This window comes from Chlorocebus sabaeus, chromosome 5 (assembly GCF_047675955.1).
Source record: "Chlorocebus sabaeus isolate Y175 chromosome 5, mChlSab1.0.hap1, whole genome shotgun sequence".
Classification (NCBI taxonomy): Eukaryota; Metazoa; Chordata; class Mammalia; order Primates; family Cercopithecidae; genus Chlorocebus; species Chlorocebus sabaeus.
Genome location: NC_132908.1, coordinates 22,052,196 through 22,077,958, shown reverse-complemented (window position 1 = coordinate 22,077,958; position 25,763 = coordinate 22,052,196). Strand labels below are relative to the sequence as shown.

Sequence of the window (25,763 nt, the reverse complement as noted above, 5' to 3'; positions counted from 1 at the left end):
TAGTCTGATTTAAAATGATGACTAGGTGGGAGGTGCAGAATTCACCTGGAGGTCTCCAGAGGAAGCAAGGGAATTCAAAGAGACAATCTTCCCCTAAGACAGCTGAAACTGGAGTGTAACATGATGCCTGTGTGACTGCCAGGGGGACACTTGCCACTTTTAATCAGATACCATGAACAGAGAAAACTGACCACGTGTGCAGCTCTATGTACCATGCTCGAAGGGGAGTTGCTGCAAGACTTTTCTATTTAATGATCTTTAATGATTTTCCAAGCTGGTCTGTGGATTCATCCTGTCTGTAAGCTGATCTCTTTACTGCTCAGAACCATCTGTTTCTCTCCAGAGAGTCTGTGTAGTGCTGTGGTTAAGAGCCCTGGTTCTGGTATCAGCTAGTCCTGGGTTCTAGTTGCAGTTATACTGGATACTTGCTCTGAGACCTTGGGTCAGTTACTTAGAGTCTCCGCCTTCCCAAAAGGGGGTAATGACAGCTTGTTCTTCATAGGGGTGTTGCCAAGATACATCAGATGACATACGCCAAATCCATGCAAACTCAAAACGCTTTACCCAAGTAAGTGTGCACTCAATGACATGTGTTCACACACAACTTTTCTTTCCTCTGTATTTTATAGACTTGCAATCACTGTCAGAATTGTGATCACAATTGATGCTCCTCTAGCTTTTTTTTTTTTTTCCCAGCTTTCTAAGCCTTGTCCCTCCACATAGAGGCCAAAGTTTTCAAAGGCTAAAACTACCTCTATTCTTCCTTGGAATTCCACAGATCTTTGATTATTGAAAGAATATGCAAAGGCCACCATTGAGAAAACAGAGAGCACAAGGCTGTGTCTATTCTTACCTGCCCCAGCTCCATTTGCTTGGGTTGCATTTCTGATTCATTTCCTGCACTCAAGATCCTTGGATGGCTTTAGTTGGCTAAAGCCCTAACACCTGCCAAGCTCTCACCAGTTTCCTCTCCTGGGAGGCAATGATGCCATGTTTGTACCACTAAGCTATAATTATGTCCTGCTTCAATCCAGTTGGTCTCGTTGGACTCAAGATGGCGCCTCTCACGTGGCATGAACACCAATTATTCCCTCCCTGTAGATACAACCCCTTTTAAAAGGTTCCTAGTGAGTTAGTAGTAGTCAATTGCCAGCTGATTGGGCCAGGAATAAACACCTGCCCCAAGCTGAACCAACCAGATTCTCTTTCCCATGACTATGATTTGAAATGCAGGGAATTTGCCAGATAGGCAAACTGCAAGGAGCTAACAAAGTCATGTTTACCAGGAGCAGGGAGAAACAAAGAAAGCAAGGACCAAGAAATCTAGAAATTTATTCTAGACTGCTTTAGGATTATAGATTCTAGCTCCTCATGAGGCCCAGGTACACCTTTGTCTTTGGGTGGTTTCTTTCCAATAAAATCCTCTTTTTTTGGTTACCTGCATAGATTGCACAGCGGTCCAGTCAGGGCTTTTACGGTCCCCATCATCTGAATAAGGTACATTGGACCTATTAACTAATTTCTCATCAACAGTCCTCTCCAGGCTGGGCACGGTGGCTCATGCCTATAATCCCAACACTTTGGGAGGCTGAGGTAGGGGGACTACTTGAGCCTAGGAGTTTGAGACCAGCCTGGGCAACACAGGTCTTAACCCCATCTCTACAAAAAAATGTTTAAAAATTAGCCTGGCATGGTGGTACAACCCAGCTACTCGGGAGGTCGAGGCAGGGGGATCACTTGAGCCCAGGAGGTCCAGGCTGCAGTAAGCCATGATTATACCACTGCACTCCAGCCTGGGTAACAAAGGGAGATCCTGTCTCAAAAAAACAAAAAGAAAACACATACAAAAAACAACAAAGTCTTCTCTGTTTTTTGGAGCTATTGGAGATAGTTTGGTGGGGGGCAGGGGAAGGGGTGCTCTGTTTCTTACAACTTGATCATTGCTGACTGAGACAACGGCCAGAGCCACCTGCAGCAATGCCCTTAAGTCCAACGATATCCTTGGGTATTGCTGCCAGCCCAGAGCCAAGCCCAAGTTACCAGGACCCCTGGGACATTCTTGGGGCTCATTCTTGGGCCATGAGGGGTCCACTCTACAAGTGGGAATGATCCTTACCCCCTCCCTATCCTCTCTTGCATTCTGAATTGACGTTCCTCCCAGCATGCCTTGCAACTGAGTTATTGCTGGGCCATGGCAGCAAATTTGGGGAGGAAGTAACTTCTGTCCTTCAATGACTCATAAAATCTAATTCTATTTAAAAAAAAAAAGAGGTGCATATGTTCAATTGAAAAGAAAACAGTTAAAATAGATGTTTTGCTAAAGAAACTTAACTGCCTGTGCCCACTGGCAGTTGGGAAATTGCATGAATGTGCCGGGCTGACAATTGTCCCTGAGAAAAACTGCAAAAGGACTGGAAGAAACATAATTCTTTTGTGCCTATGCAGCAAGGTGCACCTCTAGCCCAGCTCTAATAATGCCGGCAACCTCCATTTCATGTTTATTATATTTGTTCACCATCTCTTTTAATCCTCCCTGATTATGGCCACTTTAAAGATGATGAAACCCATATTCAGAGCTGTTAAGTGACTTCTTAGAGGTCATCTAGCAAGTAATCATAGATCCAGATTCACCTGACTGTGGAGTACAGGCTTATTATCCCTTTGTGCTTCTAGGACAATTTGCCTAAACCATCTAATGACCAAATCTCTGAAAACGAAACCCCCTTCCGGGAGCTTTTGCATCTATTTGGGCATTAACTTTGCCATCTTGTGGTACATTAAAAAAAAACTTAAACGGCTATATTATAACTACTTCTGAAATGACGTAAGTTCAAAAAGAAGGCACTTACCCACAGACCCCTCCCTAAATCAAATCAATATTTTGATTTGTTTATGCCCCCTTCTGATTCTTTTCCATGTGAATATTCAATTTTAACACACTTAAAATAATATCTGAAATAGGATTTAATACCCTACATTTTCTGTTAACACCGTGCCATGCATATGTTTGAAATATATTTTTATTCCAATATAAGAATATTTCTGATGTAACTTTGCTTTTTTAAATAAGTTTTTAAAAATTGAATTTGCATCATTTTAAAATTGATTTTTAAAAAATGGTTTTGTACATTGCTGGTTGTCTCTTTCACTTTTATCCAGTATTTTGACCACTTTCGAGATTTTTTAAAAGTCTATTAAGAATCTTTTATCTTCAAAATTCTAAGTCTCTAGCAAGAAAAACATCAGATTTACAGCATGTTATATTGGATGTGTCTCTTTTTTAAAAGGTAGCTGATTCAAAAAGAATTCTGGGTCACAAAATACAAAATGACAACCCACCGGGGCGACACCGGCCTCCTCGCTGTTCCTCAAACACGCGGAGCATGCTTACGCCGCTGGCATTCACACACACTCTTCCTGCTGCCTGGAACACTCTGCCCCCAGATAGCCACATGCCCTGCTCCCTTGCTTGCCCCGGTCTCTGCTCAAATGTCATCCTTATCAGAGAGACCTTCCTTGATGATCCTATCAAAAATAGCATCTTTCTGCCCCAATCCATCCATCTCCATCCTCTTTACTTTGTGTCATTGTTATAGTTTATTATCAGTCTCCCCCAAGAGAATGTAAATTCCAAAGGAACAGGGACTTCATCTGTTTCGTACCTCATCATGCTTTGGGGCCTGATACAATTATTTCAATGAATAAGTCTTTGTTGAAATAATCAGTAAGCATTAGTACTCTCTGTATACAGGCAGTAATGCCCTTTTACGGATACTGCCTGTTCCAGCTCCACTGCCTCCTCTGAAGCCCTGCTCTGCAGATTCAGGCCATGCAATGCTAGAAAATGAGTGGGAGCCAGATGACCATTTTCGAGGACATCCCCAGAAAGAGGTGTCATCTTCCTGCTCACTTTAGCCATAATAACAACGGTTTGCCTCATGTATATGCAGTGCTCCCTAAATTTTAATAATCATTACCATGGATAAAATCTTACCTAACCCTTGCAATATCCCTGTAGGATAAGCGGGGTAACTCTTTTATAGTAGGGAAAAAAAAAACACCCAAAAGCCTATTAAAAAACCTGAGCTCAAGCCCTGGACTTGCCACTTACCAATTGTGGAACTTGGGCCATTTCATCTTTCTGGGGGTCAGTTTCCATTGAGTAGAAATGTGGACCATAGTACTTACAGTGTTTTTGTGAAGATTAGATGTGATCGTAAAAGTAAAAATATTTTCTATTTTATTTATCAGTCTGTAGCTCAGGCTGGAGTGCAGTGACACAATCACGGCTCACTGCAGCCTTGACCTCCCAGGCTCAGTTGATCCTCCCACCTCAGCCTCCTGGGTAGCTGGGACTACAGGTACGTGCACCACTCCCAGCTAATTTTTTGTAGAGACGGGATTTTGCCATGTTGCCCAGGATGGTCTTGACCTCCTGGGTTCAAGCAATCCACTTGCCTACACCTCCCGAAGTGCTGGGGTTACAGGCATGAGCCACTGTGCCTGGCTGTAAAGTGAAAATACTCTATAAACCAAAATCAAGAATGTGAAGTTAAGGCACAGGTAGGTTAGCAAAGGCTTCCAGGTTTGGGGTTCTAGAGTCTTGAAGAGCAAATCTTAGCTCCACTACTTAGCAGCTGTGTGACGGTACATGAGTTACTTAACTTCTCTGAATGTCAGCATTCTTGTCTGTAAATTAAAGTTAGAAATAGTACCTTTCCAATAGAGGTATCAGGAGGATAAAATGTGATAACACAGCTAAAGTGCTGAGTAGAGTGCTCAACCTATTACTGTTAGCTGCTGCTTTTTGTTCTTGTTTGTATCATCATTGTCAAGTCCATTTTGGTGGTAACTCAACATGATGTACTAACAAAAGCTTGGGCTCTGAGCTCAATGAGCCAATGACCCAGTGCTGTGTTGAGGAAGAACTACCATGCAGCCCTGATCCTCAATCCTTTCACCTGCAAAATGGGACAGTAGATAATCACTTTCATTGCAAGATTTTTGTGAGGCTGGAATGAAGCAACCTTGTTGGAGACCCATGCATGGTAGAGGCTCAGATGGAACGTCAAGTTTCATGCAGAGATAGAGAAGCTAAGAGGTGGAGGTACTGTGGCTTCACTAAACAGGTGAGAGGTGACTATGGCTAGATTAGAGCACAGGCTCCTGGTGGAGCCTGGAGACAGGCCTGCAGGGCGGATTCCAACCCAGGGGTGTCGGGTGGAGTGGTCTTTGGGTGATCCACACTCAAAAGACCTCAGGATGAGCGTGGTGGCTCATACTTGTAATCCCAGCACTTTGGGAGGCCAAGGTAGGAGGATTGCTTGAGCATAGGAGTTTGAGACCAGCCTAGGTAACATAGCAAGACCCTGTTTCTACAAAATATTTTTAAATATTAACTGGGCATGGTGGTGCATGCTTGCAGTCCTAGCTACTAGGGAGGCTGAGGCAGGAGGATCTATTCAGCCCAGGAGTCCAAGGCTGCAGTGAGCTATGATTGTTCCACTGCACTCAAACCTGGGCCACAGAGCAAGACTCTGTCTCTAAAAATACATATACTTATTCATATACATATAATACACATACATATACATATACATAAATATATAACTTTTTAAAAAAAGATCTCAGAGCATAGCAGTTAAATGCAAAATTCTTTAAAGCCAGACTGCCTGGGTTCAAATCCTGGTCCTGAAATGCACTAGCTGTGTGGCCTCAGTCCCCTGGTCTACACAATGGGAATGATGACAGAACCTATCTAAGTTGTCATGAGACTTAAAATTGTTTGCCTTGTGCCTCACATATAGTAGGCATTATTATAAGTCTTTGAAAATACATTTAATTTATGCAACATTAAAATATATGTGCTTAGCCCAAAAAAAGTGAGAAAAAATAATTTAAATTGGAGCACTTCACTCAATGAGCATATGCGCAGAGTGCAGGTGAGATGGAAGGGGATCTGCTCTTCCCTCAGCCAACGGCACTTGGCATCCCAGGGTCTCTTGCTTGCAGTGAGTGCGTCTCCACAAGCACTTTTTTCTTTCAATCGATACAGTGCCTAGAGATAGATTAACGACTTCATCTGACCCTCAGTGACTGAGAGAGCAATCTGTTCCGTCCTTGACTTTGCCGGATGGGGAGATTCTGCATTGGTCTCCAACATGGGGAGGTCTTCATTCCCATGTGCATTAGTCCATTCTCATTAGTCCATTAGACATACCTGAGACTGGGTAATTTATAAAGGAAAGAGTTAATTGACTTGGAGTTCAGCATGGCTAGAGAGGCCTCAGGAAACTTACAATCATGGCAGAAGGGGAAGCAAACGTGTCTTTCTTCACATGGCAGCAGCAAGGAGAAGTGCAGAGTGAAGTGGGGTAAAAGTCCCTCATAACACCATCAGATCTCGTGAGAATTCACTCACTATCATGAAAATAGCATGGAGGTAACCGTCCCCATGATTCAATTACCTCCCACTGGGTCCCTCCCACGACACATGGGGATTACGGGAACTACAATTCAAGATGAGATTTGGGTGGGGACACAGCCAAATCATGTCACCATGCAAGACCCAAACCCACTGAGCTCTTGTGTTCTAGGCTCTCATGGTTCTCAGTCTCTCTTCCCTGGCACATGACAATCCCTGGAGAGGACCCACAGTTCTGCAAAATTTCTATGTACACCCAGGCCCTAGTCTCTAATTCCAGAAAGCATATTGCAATATGATGAGGTGAGTGGGATGGTTCAATATTAAAAGAATTATCTCAAATCTACTCTATTTAATCACTTTTAAATCAATAAATCACAAACAAATATACTACAATGAACACTAGTCACCCATGATTAATTTCTCCCTCTCTCAACATATCCAACTGAAATGGAAAACTGCTGCTGCTCGGCCTTTTTGCTAGGAACAAGGTCCCTTTCTTAGTTGATTTACTGCACAGAGACTGTCCTTTGCCTGATGATGTCAATGAATCCATTTGGGGATAACCAATGGAAAAGGCAGAAGGTAGGAGAGCAGGGGAGCCTAGAGGTTTAAATCCCAGCCCTCTCTCTATCACCACTTGAACACCTTTAGTCCTTAAATCCCCATAGTAAGACTAGAGATTTGGACTAGCAAGGTTAGGTGTACTCCTTTCCTGGTCTTTGCCAAGTCTCCATTGCATGATGTAAATTATCATTCACTTAATATTTTGCTTTCTATTGTCTCTCTTCTTCCACTCAAAGCAGTTTATTTTAAAAGCCAACTTTGGCCGGGCATGGTGACTCATGCCTGCAATCCCAGCACTTTGGGAGGCCGAAGCAGGTGAATCACTTGAGTCCAGGAGTTCAAGACCAGTCTGGGCAACATGGTGAAACCCGGTCTCTACTAAAAGTACAAAAATTAGCTGGGCGTGGTGGTGTGTGCCTTTAGTCCTAGCTACTAGGGAGGTTGAGGTGGGAAGATCACTTGAGCATGGGAGATCGAGGCTGTAGTGAGCCATGATCATGCCACTGCACTCTAGCTGGGGAGACAGAGCCAGAACCCATCTAGAAAAAAAAAAAAAAAAAAAGCCAACTTTAGCCACCTTTGGAGCACAATAGTGAACCTATTTATTATCTTGATAACTATTAAATAAAGAGAAAGAATCAAGCATTTATCCTGCCTTTTTCACATGAACTATACCACCAGGGAACCAAGTAATAGGTAAAGGGAGGCCCTTCTTTATAAAAGCATTCTCACTAGTAAATGAAAAATAAACAATAGAATTAGGACATCACCATTTTACAATCCCTAATGAATGAACAGATCTAGGCACCAAGCATCAGTCGCTGCCAACGTCACTGTGAGAGACAACCAGCCATTATATGCCTTCAGATGAAAGAACAGGCCACCATCTATGGTCTTGCCAAAGAGATCCTAGCTGAGTCTGATCAAGCATCCAGAACCAGCTGCCAATTGCGCGAAATACAGAAGACAGAGGAAACGTGTTGAGGTGCCCCAAGCCTCTCTCGTCAGGGAAACCCAGACCATAAAAATGCGACAGGTCACACAGCCCAGGATATCTTCAGCAGATAATAGAACAGATAAAAGAAAAGAATTAAAGAGAGAGGGAAATCACTAAAGACATCAAATTAGATGCAAAGTGCTATAGTGTCCCATCTCATATGTGGGTTGGGCTCTAAAATCAGTCACTCAGTAAGTTGAGGACTGGATAGAGTCAAAATTAATCTTGAAAAGTCCCCAAAACATCTTAAGTCACCAGGCCATTGGCCTTGAGAAGCCTAAAAGGCATCAATTAACTTTGTACCCCTTCGCATTTGGGCTCTGACCTCTCCATCTCCTTGGGTATGGAAACCAAGGTCTAATTTGAACAGGGAAAAGGTAAGACGTTACTTAAAGCAGGGACTCTTGCTCTTGCAGATATGGTTGAAATCAGTCAAGAGCAGAAAGTGGACAAAAGCTCCCTTCTCACCTTGGCAGCTATGGCTCTGAGTTCACTAGCTCCTTCCCAGGACACGGTGTACCTTCCCTGAGAGTCCTCGAGGGCTGTGTTCTCAGGAGACATCCTCCCTCAAACGAGGCCCATGCAAAGGCCTCAGGCAACCTGCAGAGATGTACTCGTGCATTTATCCAAAGGGCTGGAGGGCTGAATGGAACCATCTAGAGCCACAAGCTGTGAACCTTTTCACCCAGCTCCTGTCCCCAAGTCACCCCTTGCTGTCAGAGAAAGGCCCTGCTCTGTTGATTATAAAAACAATTGCTTGAGTTCCTTTATCTGAGTTGAGACAGCATCTGCCTCAGGGGAGAGCATTTCTCAGTAGCAACCTCAGAACTCTCAGCTGACTTCCCTAGGCCTTACATCTTTCTGTGTCTAGAAAGAGAAGGGTGCAGGTATCTCTGTGGTGAGTGCTGCTAAGACAGCTTTGGCCAAAGCCTAGTGAAGCCTTGGAGGTGGAATACCCAGGGTCATGGGACAAGTTACCATGGTCTGGAAGCAGGAGTGGAGCTGGGTCAGGAAGGGCGGCTTCCCGGGTAGGGCCAGCACCCGCTTCTCCACCATAGTGCACTCCACGTCATCATCTTGGATCACGACATCCTTCTTCAGGATCTTCACAGCATAGAGCTCATCTGTGCCTTTTCGTTCTGAAAGCATGACCTGGGAAAGAGAGCAAGCATGTCAGGGCAGTTGGAAGGAGTCTGGGGGCCAGTTATGAGCAGCTGGTGTTCATTTGTAGCCACACTTAGCTTTGTATAAGTGCCCTCTGTTGATTCTGAAACAATAGATAATGTTTTCCATTGACTTCACACTTTCATATTTTCAGACACAGGGTCTTGCTCTGCCACCCAACCTAGACTGCAGTAGTACGATCATGACTCACTGTAGCCTAGATGGTAGTTACATGATCATAGCTCACTGCAGACTCGAACTCCTGGACTCAGCGATCCTCCTGCCTCAGTCTCCCAAGTAGCTAGGGCTACAGGTAAGTGCCACCATGCCCAGCTAATTTTTTTATTTTTTATTTTTTGTAGAGACAAAGTCTTACTATGTTGCCCAGGCTGGTATCCTGGCCTCAAGCAATCCATCTGCCCCAGCTTCCCAAAGTGCTAAGATTACAGGGCTGACTCTGCATCCAGCCCTGACCTCACACTTTGAATAGCTGAATTCAATCAAGAGAGGATGGTTCCAGGGGAGATGATTGTATATTGATCCCTCTGGGGTAAGAGGCAATGCATCAGTGCCTAGCTAGAAGGTAAGTCCCATGAGGGCAAGTATCTTTGCTGGTTTGGTTTACTGGTGTAACCCAAGAGCCTGCAATAGCTCCTGGCTCACAGTACATGTTCAATAAACATTTGTTGAACGAGGGAATGAGTGAATGACTGACAAAACTACAATTAGGGCACTTGTTCCTTTATTAATTCAAGTATTTAATGTTCACTAAGAACCTGCTAAGCACTGGGGATACAGCAATAAACAAACAAGCACATTCTCTGACCCTTAACTCCAGAGAGGTGGAAAGATTTTGCAAATTAATTACAGAGATGATTAATTTAATATTTTAACAGCCTCTCCTGTTGTCTTGGGGCTTCCTTCTATGAGCTGTGCTGTGGTCATATTCAGGGCCAGTTAACCAGTGTCGCTCACAGACACATCAGTATTTTCTGTGTGTCACCCCCTCTCCCACTCCTCCAACCAGGGGGAGCATTCTTTGAACATTCTTTGGTTTTGATTGTGCCAGAGAGAACAATGACCAGCAGGTTCTCTCAAGAAGCCTTATAGGAAGCACAAGGCAGAACCACATTATGAAGAATCCTAACCTGGTTTGGCGGCTTCTAGGAAGGCTTCCTGGAGGAAGAAACAATCAGATTGAAGTATTCACTGTATACACTGTGTCAGATATTTTGCAGGCAATAATGTTAATCACCACTACATTTTTGAGCACTTTTCTACAGACCAAACAATTCCAGGTTTTCACTTATTGTTATTCATTTGTATTGCATAAGATCCTAGGAAGTAGGTGCCACTGTGAATCCCATATTGCAGGAAATCAAGGCTCAGGAGGGTAAGGGAACCAATTAGGGCCAGAGTTCAGGTGATCGAAGAAATTAGATGCTACACCCAACTCAGCTGGAGGACCAGAGGATACAACAGAGACCTGAGGCTAGAAGGGGTGATACACAGAACAAGCTTAGCAACAGGAAGGCAGCTCTGCACACCCCACCCAGCTCTTATCCCGGCACCAAAAGGTCTGGCTAAACTCATGCACAGAAGCTTCCAGATCATGCATCCATGCACTGAAGCTTCTGGGCTGAGCTTGCCAACTCACAGCGTTCCCATCTCCTGTACTCACCATCTTCTCTCTCATCACAGCCAGAGTGGCAAAGGCCACGCAGACCCAGGGATTTGGGACACCTTAGGAAAAGGGTCCCTGTCACACACTTCCACAGCAAGAGGACTCTTATTAACCTCTTTCCTCTCCAGCACCACAACAAAAAAGAAGAGTTGCCAGTCTGAGTGGCTCCTGCAGACCCATTTGTTTACATGCATGGCAAGACAGGGCTCCGAGTGCTAGGATGGGTGTCTTCAGTTTATTTCCTGCCTCCCTCTGTTCTCTCTCTGGTACCCAAGGGCTGTATTTTCCTTCCTCAATGCTTACTAACACAGAAACAACGACTCAAGGGAGTCACTTTCCTAAGATGTAGAGTCAGATGGAGACAGGGACTTCCTGCTCTCGGATCTGAGAGAGAGCTGGGGCCAGGACAAGTGCAGGGAGGGGTCAGGGAGGTGACTTAGCTGGAAGACAAATGAACAGAGGGACCAGAAGAATTTTCAGCTGAGAAACTCCAGAGCCCAGTAGGAAGGGCTTGCTGCTGAGCTGTCCTTGACAGTGGACACCCTCTGATGTGGTCTGGCTGTGTCCCCACCTAAATCTCATCTTGAATTGTAGCTCCCATAATTCCCACTTGTTGTGGGAGGGAACTGGTGGGAGATAATTGAATCACGGGAGCGGTTTCCTGCATACTGTTCTAGTGGTAGTGAATAAGTCTCACAAGATCGGAGTATTTTATAAGGGGTTTCCCCTTTCTCTTGGTTCTCATTCTCTCTTGTCTGCTACCATGTAAGACGTGCCTTTAGCCTTCCACCATGACTATGAGGCCTCCCCAGGCACATGGAACTGTGGGTCCATTAAACCTCTTTTTCATAAATTACCCAGACTTGGGTATGTCTTTATCAGCAGCATGAAAACAGACTAATACATCTTTCCTGACCCATCATCACCGGTCAAGGCACCATCCAACAATCCTGAATATCCGCAACTACCTCCCACTCCCCCAGTCAAGAGAAGGAGGAGCCCTAGACACCTTCAGTGCAGATGCAGTGATGATAGGACATCTTAGCCTTCCGCATGGAAGAGAGACAGGGCAGAATGGCTGGGAATTTCCCCCTTCATCAGGGACAGCAGTGGACATCCTACATCTGTGTCAATTACCCCCATTTCGTAGATAAACACACTGAGGCTCAGGGAGATTAACTTGCTTCAGCTAATGATTGTTCTGAAAATGCAGCTCTGACTGTGCCACTTGAATGCTGAAAGCCCTTCAGTGGCTCTTGAAAGCCAAACAATTCCATGACCACATCCTGTTCTTTCTTTTCCTTTGAACATTTGACTCCCACTGTCTATGACGTCCTTCCATGCTCTTGCACTGCTTTGAAAATCTGAGATTCCACAGGGCTGTTATCTCCTCCTCTAATCTGGAGGTTCCATTTAGACCAAATCCGCCACTCCCTCCTCTGGGCACCAGGGCCGCTTCGAAACTATGTCAGTTACTGTAGCTCAGGCTTTTCCGCACTTCAATCATTCATATCCCTTTTTTCACATTTCTTCCTGCCACCTAAACTGTTATTTGCTTAGCATTTTAAAAATCTAGTCACATTTCAACTTAACTAAATTTGAAAAGGAAACTTATATCACCACTATTAATGGCAAGCCAGTATCACAAGTCATAAATGGAAGATAAGCATAAAAATAAATAAAAGCAAAGCAGTGCCAGTAAATTCTAGCTATATACTGCTGGCTGCTGAAGGTTCTGAGTCAGGCTTTGTGTCTTCTCCTTGTTAAAGGAAAAAATTATATTAGAAAGTTGTTAGAGAGCATATTGCCATCAAATGAGATTTTCTTGTTCAAGTAATTAGAAAGAGTAAAAGACACAGAAAATAACCTTATCATAATGTGACTTAATTTTATTTAATAGCACAACTACATAGCACCTAAAACAATCTCAAGTAGCAATTGAAATCTTCTTGCAAATCAGCAGTGCTATGTGCTCTGCATCTTAGGAAATACTATTGCATTTGTACAGATAGTTTTAAAAATCAACAAACAGGGATGTGTGAAGATTTCCAGTGTCTTGCCCTGTCCTCAACAACGTGCCCTATACTGATTAAAGGAAAACAGAACTGACATGCAAAAAGCACAGCAAAAATTTAGAATTAGAAGCAAACTGAATTCTAGAGCAGGAGCCAGAAAACTTTCTCTATAAAGAGCAAAACAGGAAATATTACAGGCTTTGCGGGACGATCGGGATCCAGTGAATGAGTGTGGCCCTGGTCTAATAAAACTTTATTTACAAAAATAAGCAGTAGCCTAGGCTCCAGGATTTTGCTGACCCTCGTTTTAGAACAAGTGTTTCAAGAAGGATCAGGGAAAATAAGAGCAACCACGTGATAAAAAATGACTGCAGTTTAATTGGGAAATGAAAATCCTAGCATGCCTTTCACTTCTTCCAACTTTGTTATTAGAAGAACCTTCTGATTGGGCAGTGGACACAGATGGCCACAGTTGATTGGATCAGAGGTAAGCTCCTCAACCTGAGCCAAACCAATCGGATTCCCCCTCCTAAGAATTTGAATTAGGGTATTCCAAGGAGTCCGTCCTGGGTCCTTCAACAGAGAATATACAGATCTTCCTAGAGTGGTCCTTTTCTTTTTCTTTTTCTTTTGTTTTGTTTTGTTTTTTGTTTTTTGTTTTCTGTTTTTTGTTTTTGAGACAGATTCTCACTCTGTTGCCCCGGCTGGAGTGCAGTGGCATGATCTTGGCTGACCTCCTCCCGAGTTCAAGCAATTCTCTTGCCTCAGCCTCCCAAGTAGCTGGGATTACAGGCTTCCATCACTACACCCAGTTAATTTTTGTATTTTTAGTAGAAATGGGGTTTCACCGTGTTGCCCAAGCTGTTCTCAAACTCCGGACCTTCAGCAATCCACCCATCTAGGTCTCCCAAAGTGCTGGGACTATAGGCATGAGCCACCACACCCAGCCTAGCGTGGTCCTTTTCTACCACTGTGCAGGCAAAGAGGAAGAAAATAGATGTTTGAGACAGAGGGGGAAAAAAACCAAAGAAGGTAAGAGAACAAGCAGAGGCCTTGCTTTCAGTTTCCAGCCTCTCATGAGGCTTAGCTGTTTTCTGTTAGAAACCTTTATATCTCTCTAATAAAGTTATTTTTATTTATATTACTTATGTATCTTAGAGATCCCTAAGACAAAATTATTACATAGGTAGCTTAATTCTTAATAATAATTAGAATACATGAAGCCAAGTAGCATCAGGTCAGTATATGACCTTAAACGAGGCAAATTCCACTCTTTATAAAGGACTGTGCCTCCTGCCTATGTCAGAATCACCTGAGCGTCTTTGCTTACAATATAGATTCCAAGCACTCCCTCTCCTTCAGGAGCTCTGGGCTGTGTCCTGGGAGTCTGCATTTTAATAAATATATTTTTCCTATCTTGATTATAATCACCAGATAGTATCAAAATTGATTCACTTAAAAAGGTGGCTAGGAGATGTCAATAGGTAAAGCTGACAGAATCCTTCCATCCTGATTTTCCTAACACTTTCTCAGCAATCATTAATAGGATGAGAGAAAACTTTCCTTTTCTTCCTACTATTCTAATCAAGCTTTCGTTTTCGATATAAATCTCTCTGTCCTCTCTTGGAGTTACATTTTGAGAGCTGTCCCCATAGCACAAAGGAAGTGATACTTTATAGAGGTTTTAAAACACATCTACAAATATTTGATACTCCTCCAATCAGAGCCAGAGTCTCTGCCTTCTCCCTTGAACCCAGGCAGGCACTGTGGCTGCCTTAATGAATAGTATGTGGTCAAGAGACCCTCCATGACTTCTGAGGCTGTAGCTTCTGTCAGTTTATTTCCTTTCGACCCCAAGACCACCATGCTAGACCAGGGCACAAGACCCCATGAAGAAACCCTGGTACTACATGATAAGCTTCATGACCAGGTGCTCCAGCCATTGCATGAAAAATCTCAAGCCACAACCAATCAGTGGTCATTCCCAACCTCCTGACCCACAGAAACCGTGACAGATAATATAGGGTGGCTGATGTTTTAAGCCTGTATGTTTGGGGATGATTTGCTATATAGCAATAGATAACTAGAACAGATTTATCAAATTCCCTCTTTCTCTACAAACGGCCAAACAGGAAATATTATAGGCTTTGCAGGGCGGTCTGGATCAAGTGAATGAGTGTAACTGTGGTTTAATAAAACTTTATTTACAAAAATAAGCAGTAGCCTAGGCTCTAATAGTCTGCTGACCCTTGTTTTAGAATAAGTGTTTCAAGAAGGATCAGGGAAAAGAAGAGTAACCACATGATCAAAAATGGCTGCAGTTTAATTTGCAACCCAGCTTGGTCAGCTGTGGTCCCTGTCACCTTGGGTTTGGTTATGCATGCTCTTCAATCAATAATAACAATATTGTTTAAAGCTTCAACTGAGAGGGGTGACAGAGATGGAATTCATTGTGCCTTCCAAATGCATCAACTTTCCTAGACTTATCCAGTACCTAGAAGGCTAGACAATTCATTCAGTCAACATTAATTAAGGGTCTAGGATGTGTCAGACACTGAGATAGGCACTGGGAATTTAGAACGACAAGGTTCCTGCCCTCATGAAGTTTACACTCCTGTACAAATAACAACCTAACATCAATCATAATGAGACCCCTGAAACAGAAGTACACATTGTTCTTGGAGTGTTTAAATGGAAGACTTAACCTCACTGAGTGGGTCTGCAAAAGATGCTCTTGGGGAAGTGATGATATCAGTAGGACTAGCAAGGCGGGGGTACAGGAGGCATATTTCGGCCAAAGGGAAAAGAACGGTGCTCCCTTAGGATTAAACGATCTGGATCTACAAACCTTGGCCTATGATTCCTACAAGGATATGAGCACTTGGGCTTCAGAAATCAAATTGCAGATGCTGACTCGCATCTCTCTGAGATGTAGCAGATAATTGTCTCTAATAGAATCAGAGAGATCTGGCCACCAAGTAGGGTGGCTAAATAAAGAATTTGTGATACTCAAAGGCCAAGTGTTTGTGCCAAAGAAAAAAAGGGCAATGTTGGGACTAGTTTGGACTTTATAACAATAACCATGTCCATGCCCACTGATTACTTCCAATATGCATTATCTTATTAATTACCACAGTAAATATGTAGGGTGGAAACTGCTGCTATCCTCATTTTACAGATGAAGAAGGGAGGGCTTAGCAAAGCTAGGTGACTTGTCCGTATTCCACTAGGAAGTGACACCTAGTTACCTGTCCCCTAAATCCATGCCCTTAAACACACCCCATCATCAAGCCCTAAGTGCCAAGTGTTCAGTGGTGAGCAAATTATTGCTAGAATATTTTAAGTTCAGTTTTAGATCCTGGTCCTATTCTTCTTTTGCTATCCACCTTGCACATGGCCACAGACAGAACAGTCATTTCCTTTTTCTATTTCTTATACAACCACTAACATTTGCTTGGCGAGATGAGCTTGGTGTGCATTCATGCTGCAGTCACGATTCCAGTTCTTCCATCGGGTCTACAAGCTCTATTGGGAATTTTGTTCTAGGCATGATGCTAGGCACTGGTGATGTGCCCAGTAAACAGGACAAACATGGCCCTGCTTCCATCAAGTGGCTTGGGCAGATCTTTCTGCCTCCACATATGCTGTGAAGTTTTGCCATGGGAGAGGAAAAGAGCAGAAAAGTAGCCATTGCCTTGGCCCTGGTGATGCCCACGTTCTAAAATGTTTCTTTAAATGGAAGTGATCTCTTATTAATTGTCTCAAGCAGTTTCTGGAGCTTCCAGAAACTTTAATACCAACATAGAGGGCGTGGGCTGTTGATTCAGCTGTCCCTGTCTCTCCAGGGTGAGGATTCCAAACAGACTGCAAGGATGTGTTGAAGTGACGTTCTTATCAAATTCCAAGCCACATCTGTTCCCCAAGAATCTTCTGGGAGAGATGTGATAAATAGCAGAACTCTGATGACAGCAAATAAAACAGAGGAAAGTAGCCCAGGGATTCCTGGCTGGAAAGTTTGTGGTGATGAACTTTACCGGCGAATCCCAATGGCAAAGCGTGCCTGGAATCTCGGCCCCTGATTGTGGCCCAGCGTTGCATAATGGTTAGGGCATGGATTTTTAGAGTTAGAAAACCTGGTATGTGTCCAAGTTTTGCCACATACTAGCTGTACGACCTTGAGAAATCCACTTTTTTCTGAACCTCAGTCTCCTCATCTTATAAAACGGAGATGGCAACAATACTTTGCTTTTGGTGCTGCTGAGGGAGTTTTACGGGATAAAGTATCTAAGTCCACACCTTAACTTAGCACTGTGCATGGCAAATTATAAATACTTAATACCTGGTGGTTCTACTAGTTTCCTAGGGTGACCACAAGGAGGAGCCAAAACCTGAGTGACTTCACACAACAGGAATTTATTGCTTCAGAGTTCTGGAGGCTGGAAGTCCCATATCAAGGTGTTGGCAGGGTTGGTTCCTTCTGAAGACTCTGAGGGAGGATCTGTTCCATCCACACCTCCCTCCTAGGTCCTGCTGGCTGCCAGCTACCCTTGGCACTCCCTGGCTTGTAAGCGCATCACTCCAATCTCTGCCTCTGTCTTCCCATGGCATTATTCCCTGTGTGTTCTGTCTGTATCCAAATGTCCCTCTTCTTACGAGGACACCAGCCATTGGATTCAGGTCCACCCTAATCCAGAGTAACGTCATCTTAACTTGCTTATATCTGCAAAGACCCTATGTCCAAATGAGGCCACCTTCATTAGAAATTGAACATACATTGTTTATGAGGACACAATTCTAGCCATTACAGTGGTGATCGTCAACATCATCTTTTTAGCAGACAACAAAGGGGGATGATGGTGAGCTTTGTACAAAGCACCAACCTCTGGTTTTCAACTGGCCCGGGAGCTTTGTCTTGAGGGAGCTGTGCAAATGGCCACACCAGTGTGCGAGGGCAGAGACAGCCAGGGACCCAAGATCTTGCTTCTCAACTGCTCAACTTCAACATACACTTGCCAGAAGACCAAAGTCAAATCCAATCACCCTCAGTTCCTCTCTCTTATATCTCTCATCCAGTACAATCACAAGATTTGTCAGCTCTACATTCAAAATATACACTAAGTTCAACCTCTTTGCTGATCTGAGCCACCTTGATCCTTAGCCTGGTTTCCGGCAATTGTCCCCTGCCATGTTTTCTGCTTCCCCTCTTCCAGCTCTCATAAACATTCTATTCTCCTTTTCTCTCTTTTTTGGTAGACATTAGGTATCACTCTGGTGCCACAGCTGGTCTGGAACTCCTGGCCTCAGGAGATCCTCCCACCTTGGCCTCCTGAAGTGCTGGATTATAGGCGTGAGCCACCGCACCTGGTCCATTCTATTCTCTACACACCTGAACTATGCTTTAGAAACTCAAGTCTGTTCATGTCACTCCACCTTCCCAAGGCTTTCCTCTGTCCTCCTACTGCACTTGGGACTCAATCTCACCTCTCAGGATCCCTGCCTTCTGCTTTTCCTGCCTGTACAACTCTTCCCCTAGGGGCAATCAACAGTTTGCTCCCTCCCCTTGTTCAGGTCACACTCCAGTGTGACCCTGTCACCAATACCGTCCCTATCACGTTCTCTAAACTCGTAGCCCCCATTGTCACTTTCCATCCCCTTCCCCTCCTTTGCTTTTCTTGACAGCACTTACCACATGGGCGTTATATTAATATCTGTTTATTTTTCTCCCTCACAAGAGTGGAAGCTCCATAAGGGCAGGCATTTTATTTGAGCTGCCCACTGTCATATCCCCAACATCTATCACACAGTCGACACTCAATACATATCTGCTGAATCAATGAATGAAAGGATTTCATGAGTAGAAGTTGCTTTAAAAATCTCCTCGATCAAGGTCACTAAAGATCTTCAGTTCCTTGGGTGTCAGCATTGTTTAATTTACATACGGCTCCATCCAACTCATATTTCACAAAGAAGTTGAGGGATCATTCAAGATTATGTGAAACAAACAGGTGAGTCTTCTGTAAATTATACCTCAACACAGGTAGTTAAAAATGAATGTAGTGGCTGGGCCTGGGGGCTCATGCCTGTAAGCCCGGCACTTTGGGAGGCTGAGGCAGGCAGATCACTTGAGATCAGGATTTCGAGACCAGCCTGGCCAACGTGGTAAAACCCTGCCTCTACTACAAATACAAAAAAATTAGCTGGGCGTGATAGCACATGCCTGTAATCCCAGTTACTTGGGAGGCTGAGGCGGGAGAATCACTTGAACCTGGGAGGTGGAGGTTGCAGTGAGCCAAGAGATCATCATGCCACTGCACTCCAGCCTGGGCAACAGAGTGAGACTCAGTCTCAAAAGGAAAAAAAGAAGAAAAGAATGTAGTAAATACATGTGTATGCATATATACCTTATAGATACATACTCTCTCTTTCCCTCCTTTGCCATCTCCGTCTCTCCTTCGTTCTCTCTCTTTTCTTTCTTTCCTCTCCCTCTTTTCTTCTCTCTCTCTCTCTTTCTCTCTCCCTCTTTCTCTCTCTCTCTCTCCTACTTTCTCTTTCTGCTTCCTGGAAACCAAAGCAATCAGAAATACATGAAACATAACAAAATTCATATTTTCTATAACAAAAATAATGTTTTGAGGAGAAAAATAAGCTTCTAGAAGTAGGTCTAAACGAAATGTTTTGCATGGATATTTGAACACACTGTGCTGTGGATGGTGTTCTTAATAACATCCCTACAACAGAATCAGAAAAGGAGGAGGAGGAGGAGGCAAGGGAGAAGAGACCAAAACATCTAGCACTGTCAGAGTCTGCAAGCTTGACTAACAAACAGTGATTGGGAAAAGATTCTAACTTGATTAATTCAGATGGTGCATCCAAAATAGAGAAAGATACTTTTAAGGCTCTTAGGTCCTCACACACTAAATTGGGAGAAGAGCATCAGTAAGGTGTGTTGAGCTGAGGTCAACTTGGGGAGAGATAGACAAGCAAGTTGCAGCTCAAGCGTATATACCGTAGGCCTCCAGGGGACCACGCGACCCCTAGCTCCCTCTCCCATCCCCCACTAGGGAGCAGGCTTGTGGATGACGCTGGGTACAGGATCAGGGTACTCATCTGTTGCAAGGAGTATACCCTCCCTCTATCTTAAGAACCTATCTCGGCCGGGCACGGTGGCTCATGCCTGTAAGTCCCAGCACCTTGGAGGCCACAGCAGGTGGATCATCTGAGGTTAGGAGTTCAAGAACAGCCTGGCCAACGTGGTGAAACCCTGTCTCTACTAAAAATACAAAAATTAGCCAGGCATGGTGGTGCACATCTGTAATCCCAGCTACTCAGGAGGCCGAGGCAGGAGACTCGCTTGAACCCAGGAGGTGGATGTTGCAGTGAGCCGAGATCGCGCCACTGCACTCCAGACTGGGTGACAGAGCAAGACTCCATCTCAAAATAAATAAATAAAATAAAATAATAAAATAAGAGAAAGAGGACTTTAGGGCTCACAGGGTCCCCAAACACTAAATTGGCAGAAGAGCATCAGATAAGCTGAGGTCAACTTGGGGAGGGATAGACAAGCAAGTTACAGCTCATGTGTATATACCGTAGGCCTCCGGGGAACCACACGAGCCCTAGCTCTGTCTCCCATGCCCAGCACTAGGGCACAGGTTTGTGAATGAGGCTGGGTACAGGATCAGGGTGCTGATCTGTTGCAAGGAATGTACCCTCCCTCTGTGTTAAGATCCCATCTTGTTGAGGATCCCCTTGCTCTCTGGGGCTATCCCCTCCATGGGTTCTTCCCAGTTCCCCTGAAGACCTGCAAAGGGTAGGTCAGAGGAGCTCAACTCCGAGTTTTAAGGCAAATATGATCTCCTCCCTTCCCCCAGCCCTTCCATGGATGTGCCTTGCCTGCTGCGCTGAGCTGCTGTTTCTCCCTGCTGCACATTAGAATTCCCTGTGGAGGTTTTAGAAGCCGATGCTTGGGCCACAGTCCAGACCAATTAAATCGGAATCTTCTAAATATTGGGAGGCTGCCTGTGGCAGGCCTGGCCCTCACTGGAGGAGGACAGAGAGGAAAGCTGGCTAGAGGCCATGAGGGTGGTCAGGGATTGGAAAACTGAGCAAACTCCATCCACCTGCTCTTCCCGGGGCACTCACCCACTCAGGAGCAGAATTTCGAGAGAAAACTGGTGCAGCTTGGTGCACCCAAGCTAATCAAATGGAGGTTAGCTTCCACATCCACATCATTACCACATGGCAGGTATCCTGACCATCTCTGTCATGTAAGAAAGAGATTACGGCATGGACAGAGTCTGATGATCCAGAAGCTTACATCTAATTAGAATTGTAGTCATAGAAGATACAAGTACAGACTTTGGAATCATGAGCTCAAATTCCGACTCTGTCACATGCTTTGCTGTGTGTTCTTGGCTGAGTTACTCAACCTCTCTGAGTCTCAGTTCCCCAATCCATAAAAGGGGAATAATGATAGTTTCTCCCTCAAAAGGAAGCCATAATTATTAACTTGAAGGCACGATAATGGAGGATAAGAAGGATGTTCTAACTCCTTCTGTGGGTGTGTATAGAGAATTCTTTCCCACATTCTCCATAAGCAAGAAACAGAAAGGCAGAAAGTGAATTGGAGCAATCGACGAATATCACTATGAAATCTATGTCCTGGGAGATCCTTACACAAAGCCCAGAGTGAAAGGCAAGGTCACACTGTCTGTGCTTAGAGGTGGTACTGGGCACGTGACCTCCAGGTTCCTCCCTGGGTAATCCACATACCCTGCGGCAGATAGGATTTCCCCACAAAACCAGCAAACCGTCTGTCAACTTCTAAAATCTCAAGGGAGAAGGAACTGTGTACCCTGGTTTCCAGGTCCTTCCAAACTCATCTTTTCTAGCATGCGGATTTGCCAAAGTCCTCCTTCTGCTTGGACCAGGGATTAAGCACTGAAGGGCTTAAGCTACCTCACCTTTGATAACCAGAGGCCTGGAATGGAGAGGAAAGCCATTCCAAACAGGAGGTCTTGGCCAGGCAAAGTGGCTCACGCCTGTAATCCCAACACTTTGGGAGGCTGAGGCAGGTGGATCACTTGAGGCTAGAAGTTCGAGACCAGCCTGGCCAACATGGTGAAACCCTGTCTCTACTAAAAAATACAAAAATTAGCCAGGCATGGTGGCGCACACTTGTAGTCCCAGCTACTTGGGAGGCTGAGGCAGGAGAATTGCTTGAACCCGGGAGGTGGAGGTTGCAGTGACCCGAGATTCCATCTCTGCACTCCAGCCTGGGCAACAGAGGGAGACTGTGTCTCAAAAAACAAAAAACAAAAACAAAGAAACAAACAACAACAAAAAAAGGAGGTCTCACAACAGGTTGGATATTGGGGTAAAATATAGACAAGAGTCCATTAACAAGAGTTCATAGGGCCATGATGATGATTCCATGACATAAGGCATGTTATGTTAACAGCTTAACATATAGCAAAGAATGAAACCACCTTGCAAAAATTGTAACAGTAAATGATGACAGTGGAAGAGATCCGATCTAACTAACCCTCAACTTGCTTTTGACCTCCAAACTGCCCTTAGTCATTTCTGAACTTGGGCCAAGCTAACTTTGGGAGAAATTTAGTGTACAGTTTACATGATAACAGCCCTTCCCCCAAACTAAACTGCCTTTGTAAAACTAACGAAAGACTGCCAAGTGAGAAGGATGAAAGGAGTCTGAATTCTGTACATAAAGGATTACCAGCCATTATTCCAGAGGTAACAAGACTTGCAAGTTTCCCAATTACTCCCGCAGATAACATCACTGTTGTAGAATCCCAGATTAGCTTTTTGAGATGTCTTTCGCTCTTTTGCCTTTCTGACTACTGGACAACCCCAATGTGAACTCACAAACCAGTCCTGCGACCCCATCCAGAAGAGGATTCAGAGAATAAGGACATTTTCTACACCCCTATGATTGCATCCCCAACCAATCAGCAGCACCCATTCCCTAGCCACCCCCTCTCCCTGCCAAACTATCTTTGAAAAATTCTAGCCTCCAAATATTCATGGAGGCTGATTTGAGTCTATGTGTGTAAAGCTCTTTCCCTATTGTTCCCCTCTTGAGAAATCAGCTCTATCTGGGGAGAGGGCAAGAAGATCCCACTGGGTACTTACAAGAACTCAGCACACTGCATTCACCATGGTTGTTGGTGAATTCTTCACTTTTGAGGCTCTCCCAAACTTCCGACTTTGACCAGAAATGAAGATGCCCTATCACATTCTAGTTTATCTTGAAGGCCCTAATTCTGATTTTCCAAAGTGTATTCTTAGGCGTCAGACTTTGGATGAAATATTCCAAACATATATGTCCACACAAACATATGTTTAAATGTTACATTTGACAGTGGCCACATCAGTCTGATGTGAAGTCATGTGGTTTGAAGGAATCAAATGCACTTGCCTCTAGCAGTAAAGAGGAAGCCAGCAGTCTAAAAATGATTTCAGACTTCTAACAGTCTGTTTAGGAGAAGGCAACTGGGTAGACTCTGCCAAGTGAAGACGTACCTCAGGAAAAACTGGAAAGTGATATAATGGAGAGAAGATGCTTAGGAATTAATAGTGTGCATGTAGGTAGGACTGAAGCACTTTTTGAATACAGTCTTCACATTGGCCAGATGAAAAGAAGAGCAGGGATATCCAGCGTATAGAGCAACTTAGATGATACAACTTGACTATTTCTTGATTTATTACGTAAGGTTTTCTGTATTTAAAAATCTCTTTATAGATGATAAAAGCATGGATCTGTGTGATAGATAAGCTAATTTCTCATTTCAGAGGTCAGATTGGCAGGTTGCATTAAGATTTAAACCTTTTAAAATGAGGCCATGTCACACCTGAAATTTAATCAAGTAGAATTTTTGCCCACTAGCCGAGAAAGCCGTGGAAGTGTGAAACGAAATTTAGAATGAAGGTGCGTTTAGCCCAGTCATCTCTGGCTTCTGTGGACTTGCTATTGTTAAGCAAATGTCACTACACCCCTAGAAGGGATGACTCACAGTGACTGCTGGAAAGGGGAGGAGTGGAACAAGGAGATTGAAACCTGAAATACCTGGCCCCTGTGTTTAAATGAGGATGTGTGATTGGGTCTAATAAGAAATATCTACTTGGGTTGTAATAAGAAATGCTAGAGAACTACTATTTCCACACTCTGGGCCGTGTCGAGTCTAATTGTTGATACCAGTATAATTGATTTTTACCAGTAGAATCGATATTGATCAATTCCAGTAACTGAAGGGTTATTTTGAGCTAAAATAAGTGTTTGTGAACTTGGAGCACCTTATCCTAAGCAAAATAAGCCAGATACCAAAAGACAAATACTGGGGCCAGGCACAGTGGCTCACGCCTGTAATCCCAGCACTTTGGGAGGCCGAGGCGGGTGGATTACCTCAGGTCAGGGGTTCGAGACCAGCCTGGTCAACATGGTGAAACTCCGTCTCTACTAAAAATATAAAATTTGGCAGGGCATAGTGGTGCATGCCTGTAATCCCAGCTACTCAGGAGGCTGAGGCAGAAGAATCGCTTGAGCCTGGGAGGCGGAGGTTGCAGTGAGCCGAGATTGCGCCATTGCACTCTAGCCTGGGAGACAGAGCGAGACTGTGTCTCAAAAAAAAAAAAAAAAAAAAAAAAGACAAATACTGTATGATCTCACATATGTGGGATCTAAAATAGTCAAACTTAAAGAAACAGAGCAGAATGGTGGTTGCTAGGGGCTGGGAGGAGAGAAAATGGGGAGATGTTGATTAAAGAGTACAAACTTTCAGTTACAAGATAAATAAGTACTAGCAACTTAAAAGGTATGGCATGGTAATTCAGTTAATAATACTGTGTTATATACTTGAAATATGCTAAGGGAGGAGATCATAAGTGTTCTCACCACTCACACTCACAAAAGAACAGAAAACGCCAAAAAAATACATAAATAATATAAACATTGGTGACATGTATGGCTTAGTCAATTTTCTTTGAATCATATATTACATTTGACAAAGCTGGATAGTTAAAATAAAAGCAGATTTAATTTGACTCTTTTTTAAATGGTTGCTGGGAAAATAAACTAATAATTGATGGCTTCTACTGAAAGACAATGAAATGAAACCCTTAAAGGCCTGTCATTTGTGGTAACAATTAGGTGGCCGGAAGAAAGCTTGTTTATAATCTGATCTGCCTTGTAAGCACAGCCCCCCTTTGTTGTTGGAGTTACAGACCACTGCTAATAGAGAAGGGGTTCCAGCACAGCAGGAGTAGGGGGGACTGGGTGCAAGGGGACTATGGAGCTGAGTGGTAACACATTCAGCAGCCAGGCTCCCTGATTTGAACCTGCCTCCACTGCTTCGGGACTGCAAGCTTCTCACCTCTCTGAGCCTCTATTCCCTCATCTGCAAAATAGAGACTCTGTCTCTTTATCTACAAATTTAAAACTGGAGGTAACAACAGCACCCACCTCACAAGACCCATTGTGAAGATTAAATGAGCAATGCATATAAAACACTCAGATGAGTTCCCAGTGCTCCAAAAACATTATCAATCTCCGCAGTGGTGTTCAATGAGGTCAGTATATAAGGTGAAACTGTGGGGTGGGGTGAGGGTTTGAAACAACTACGGCATGAATAATCATAGGTACCATCCACATTTGTACATCCAAAATATTTATCATGGGTGTCAGATGATTACAATTTACAAATTTCTGCCATTATGTTTGTTGTATTATAGAAAAGATTATGGGTTATGCTGTTAGTAACCAGGGATTCATTTTACCAGGACTGTAAATTTCTGAAATAACACATAGAGATAAAGTTGAGATGGATACGCAGAGGATGGCAGGTACCATGATAGCGTGATAATTGGACCAGCAGCCATGAATGATCACCTGAG

At 43.9% G+C, this 25,763-nt stretch overlaps 1 protein-coding gene across 2 annotated transcripts in view; it reads right to left on the bottom strand.

The window, feature by feature from the left end:
- Nucleotides 1-25,763, bottom strand: part of PRKCB (protein kinase C beta) — a 382,229-nt gene that overhangs the window by 56,865 nt on the left and 299,601 nt on the right. For both annotated transcript variants that reach the window (XM_007988069.3, XM_007988070.3), the window contains exon 10: nt 8,967-9,140. In XM_007988069.3, coding sequence (XP_007986260.1) covers nt 8,967-9,140 — 174 coding nt within the window. The remainder of the gene's footprint in view (nt 1-8,966; nt 9,141-25,763) is intronic.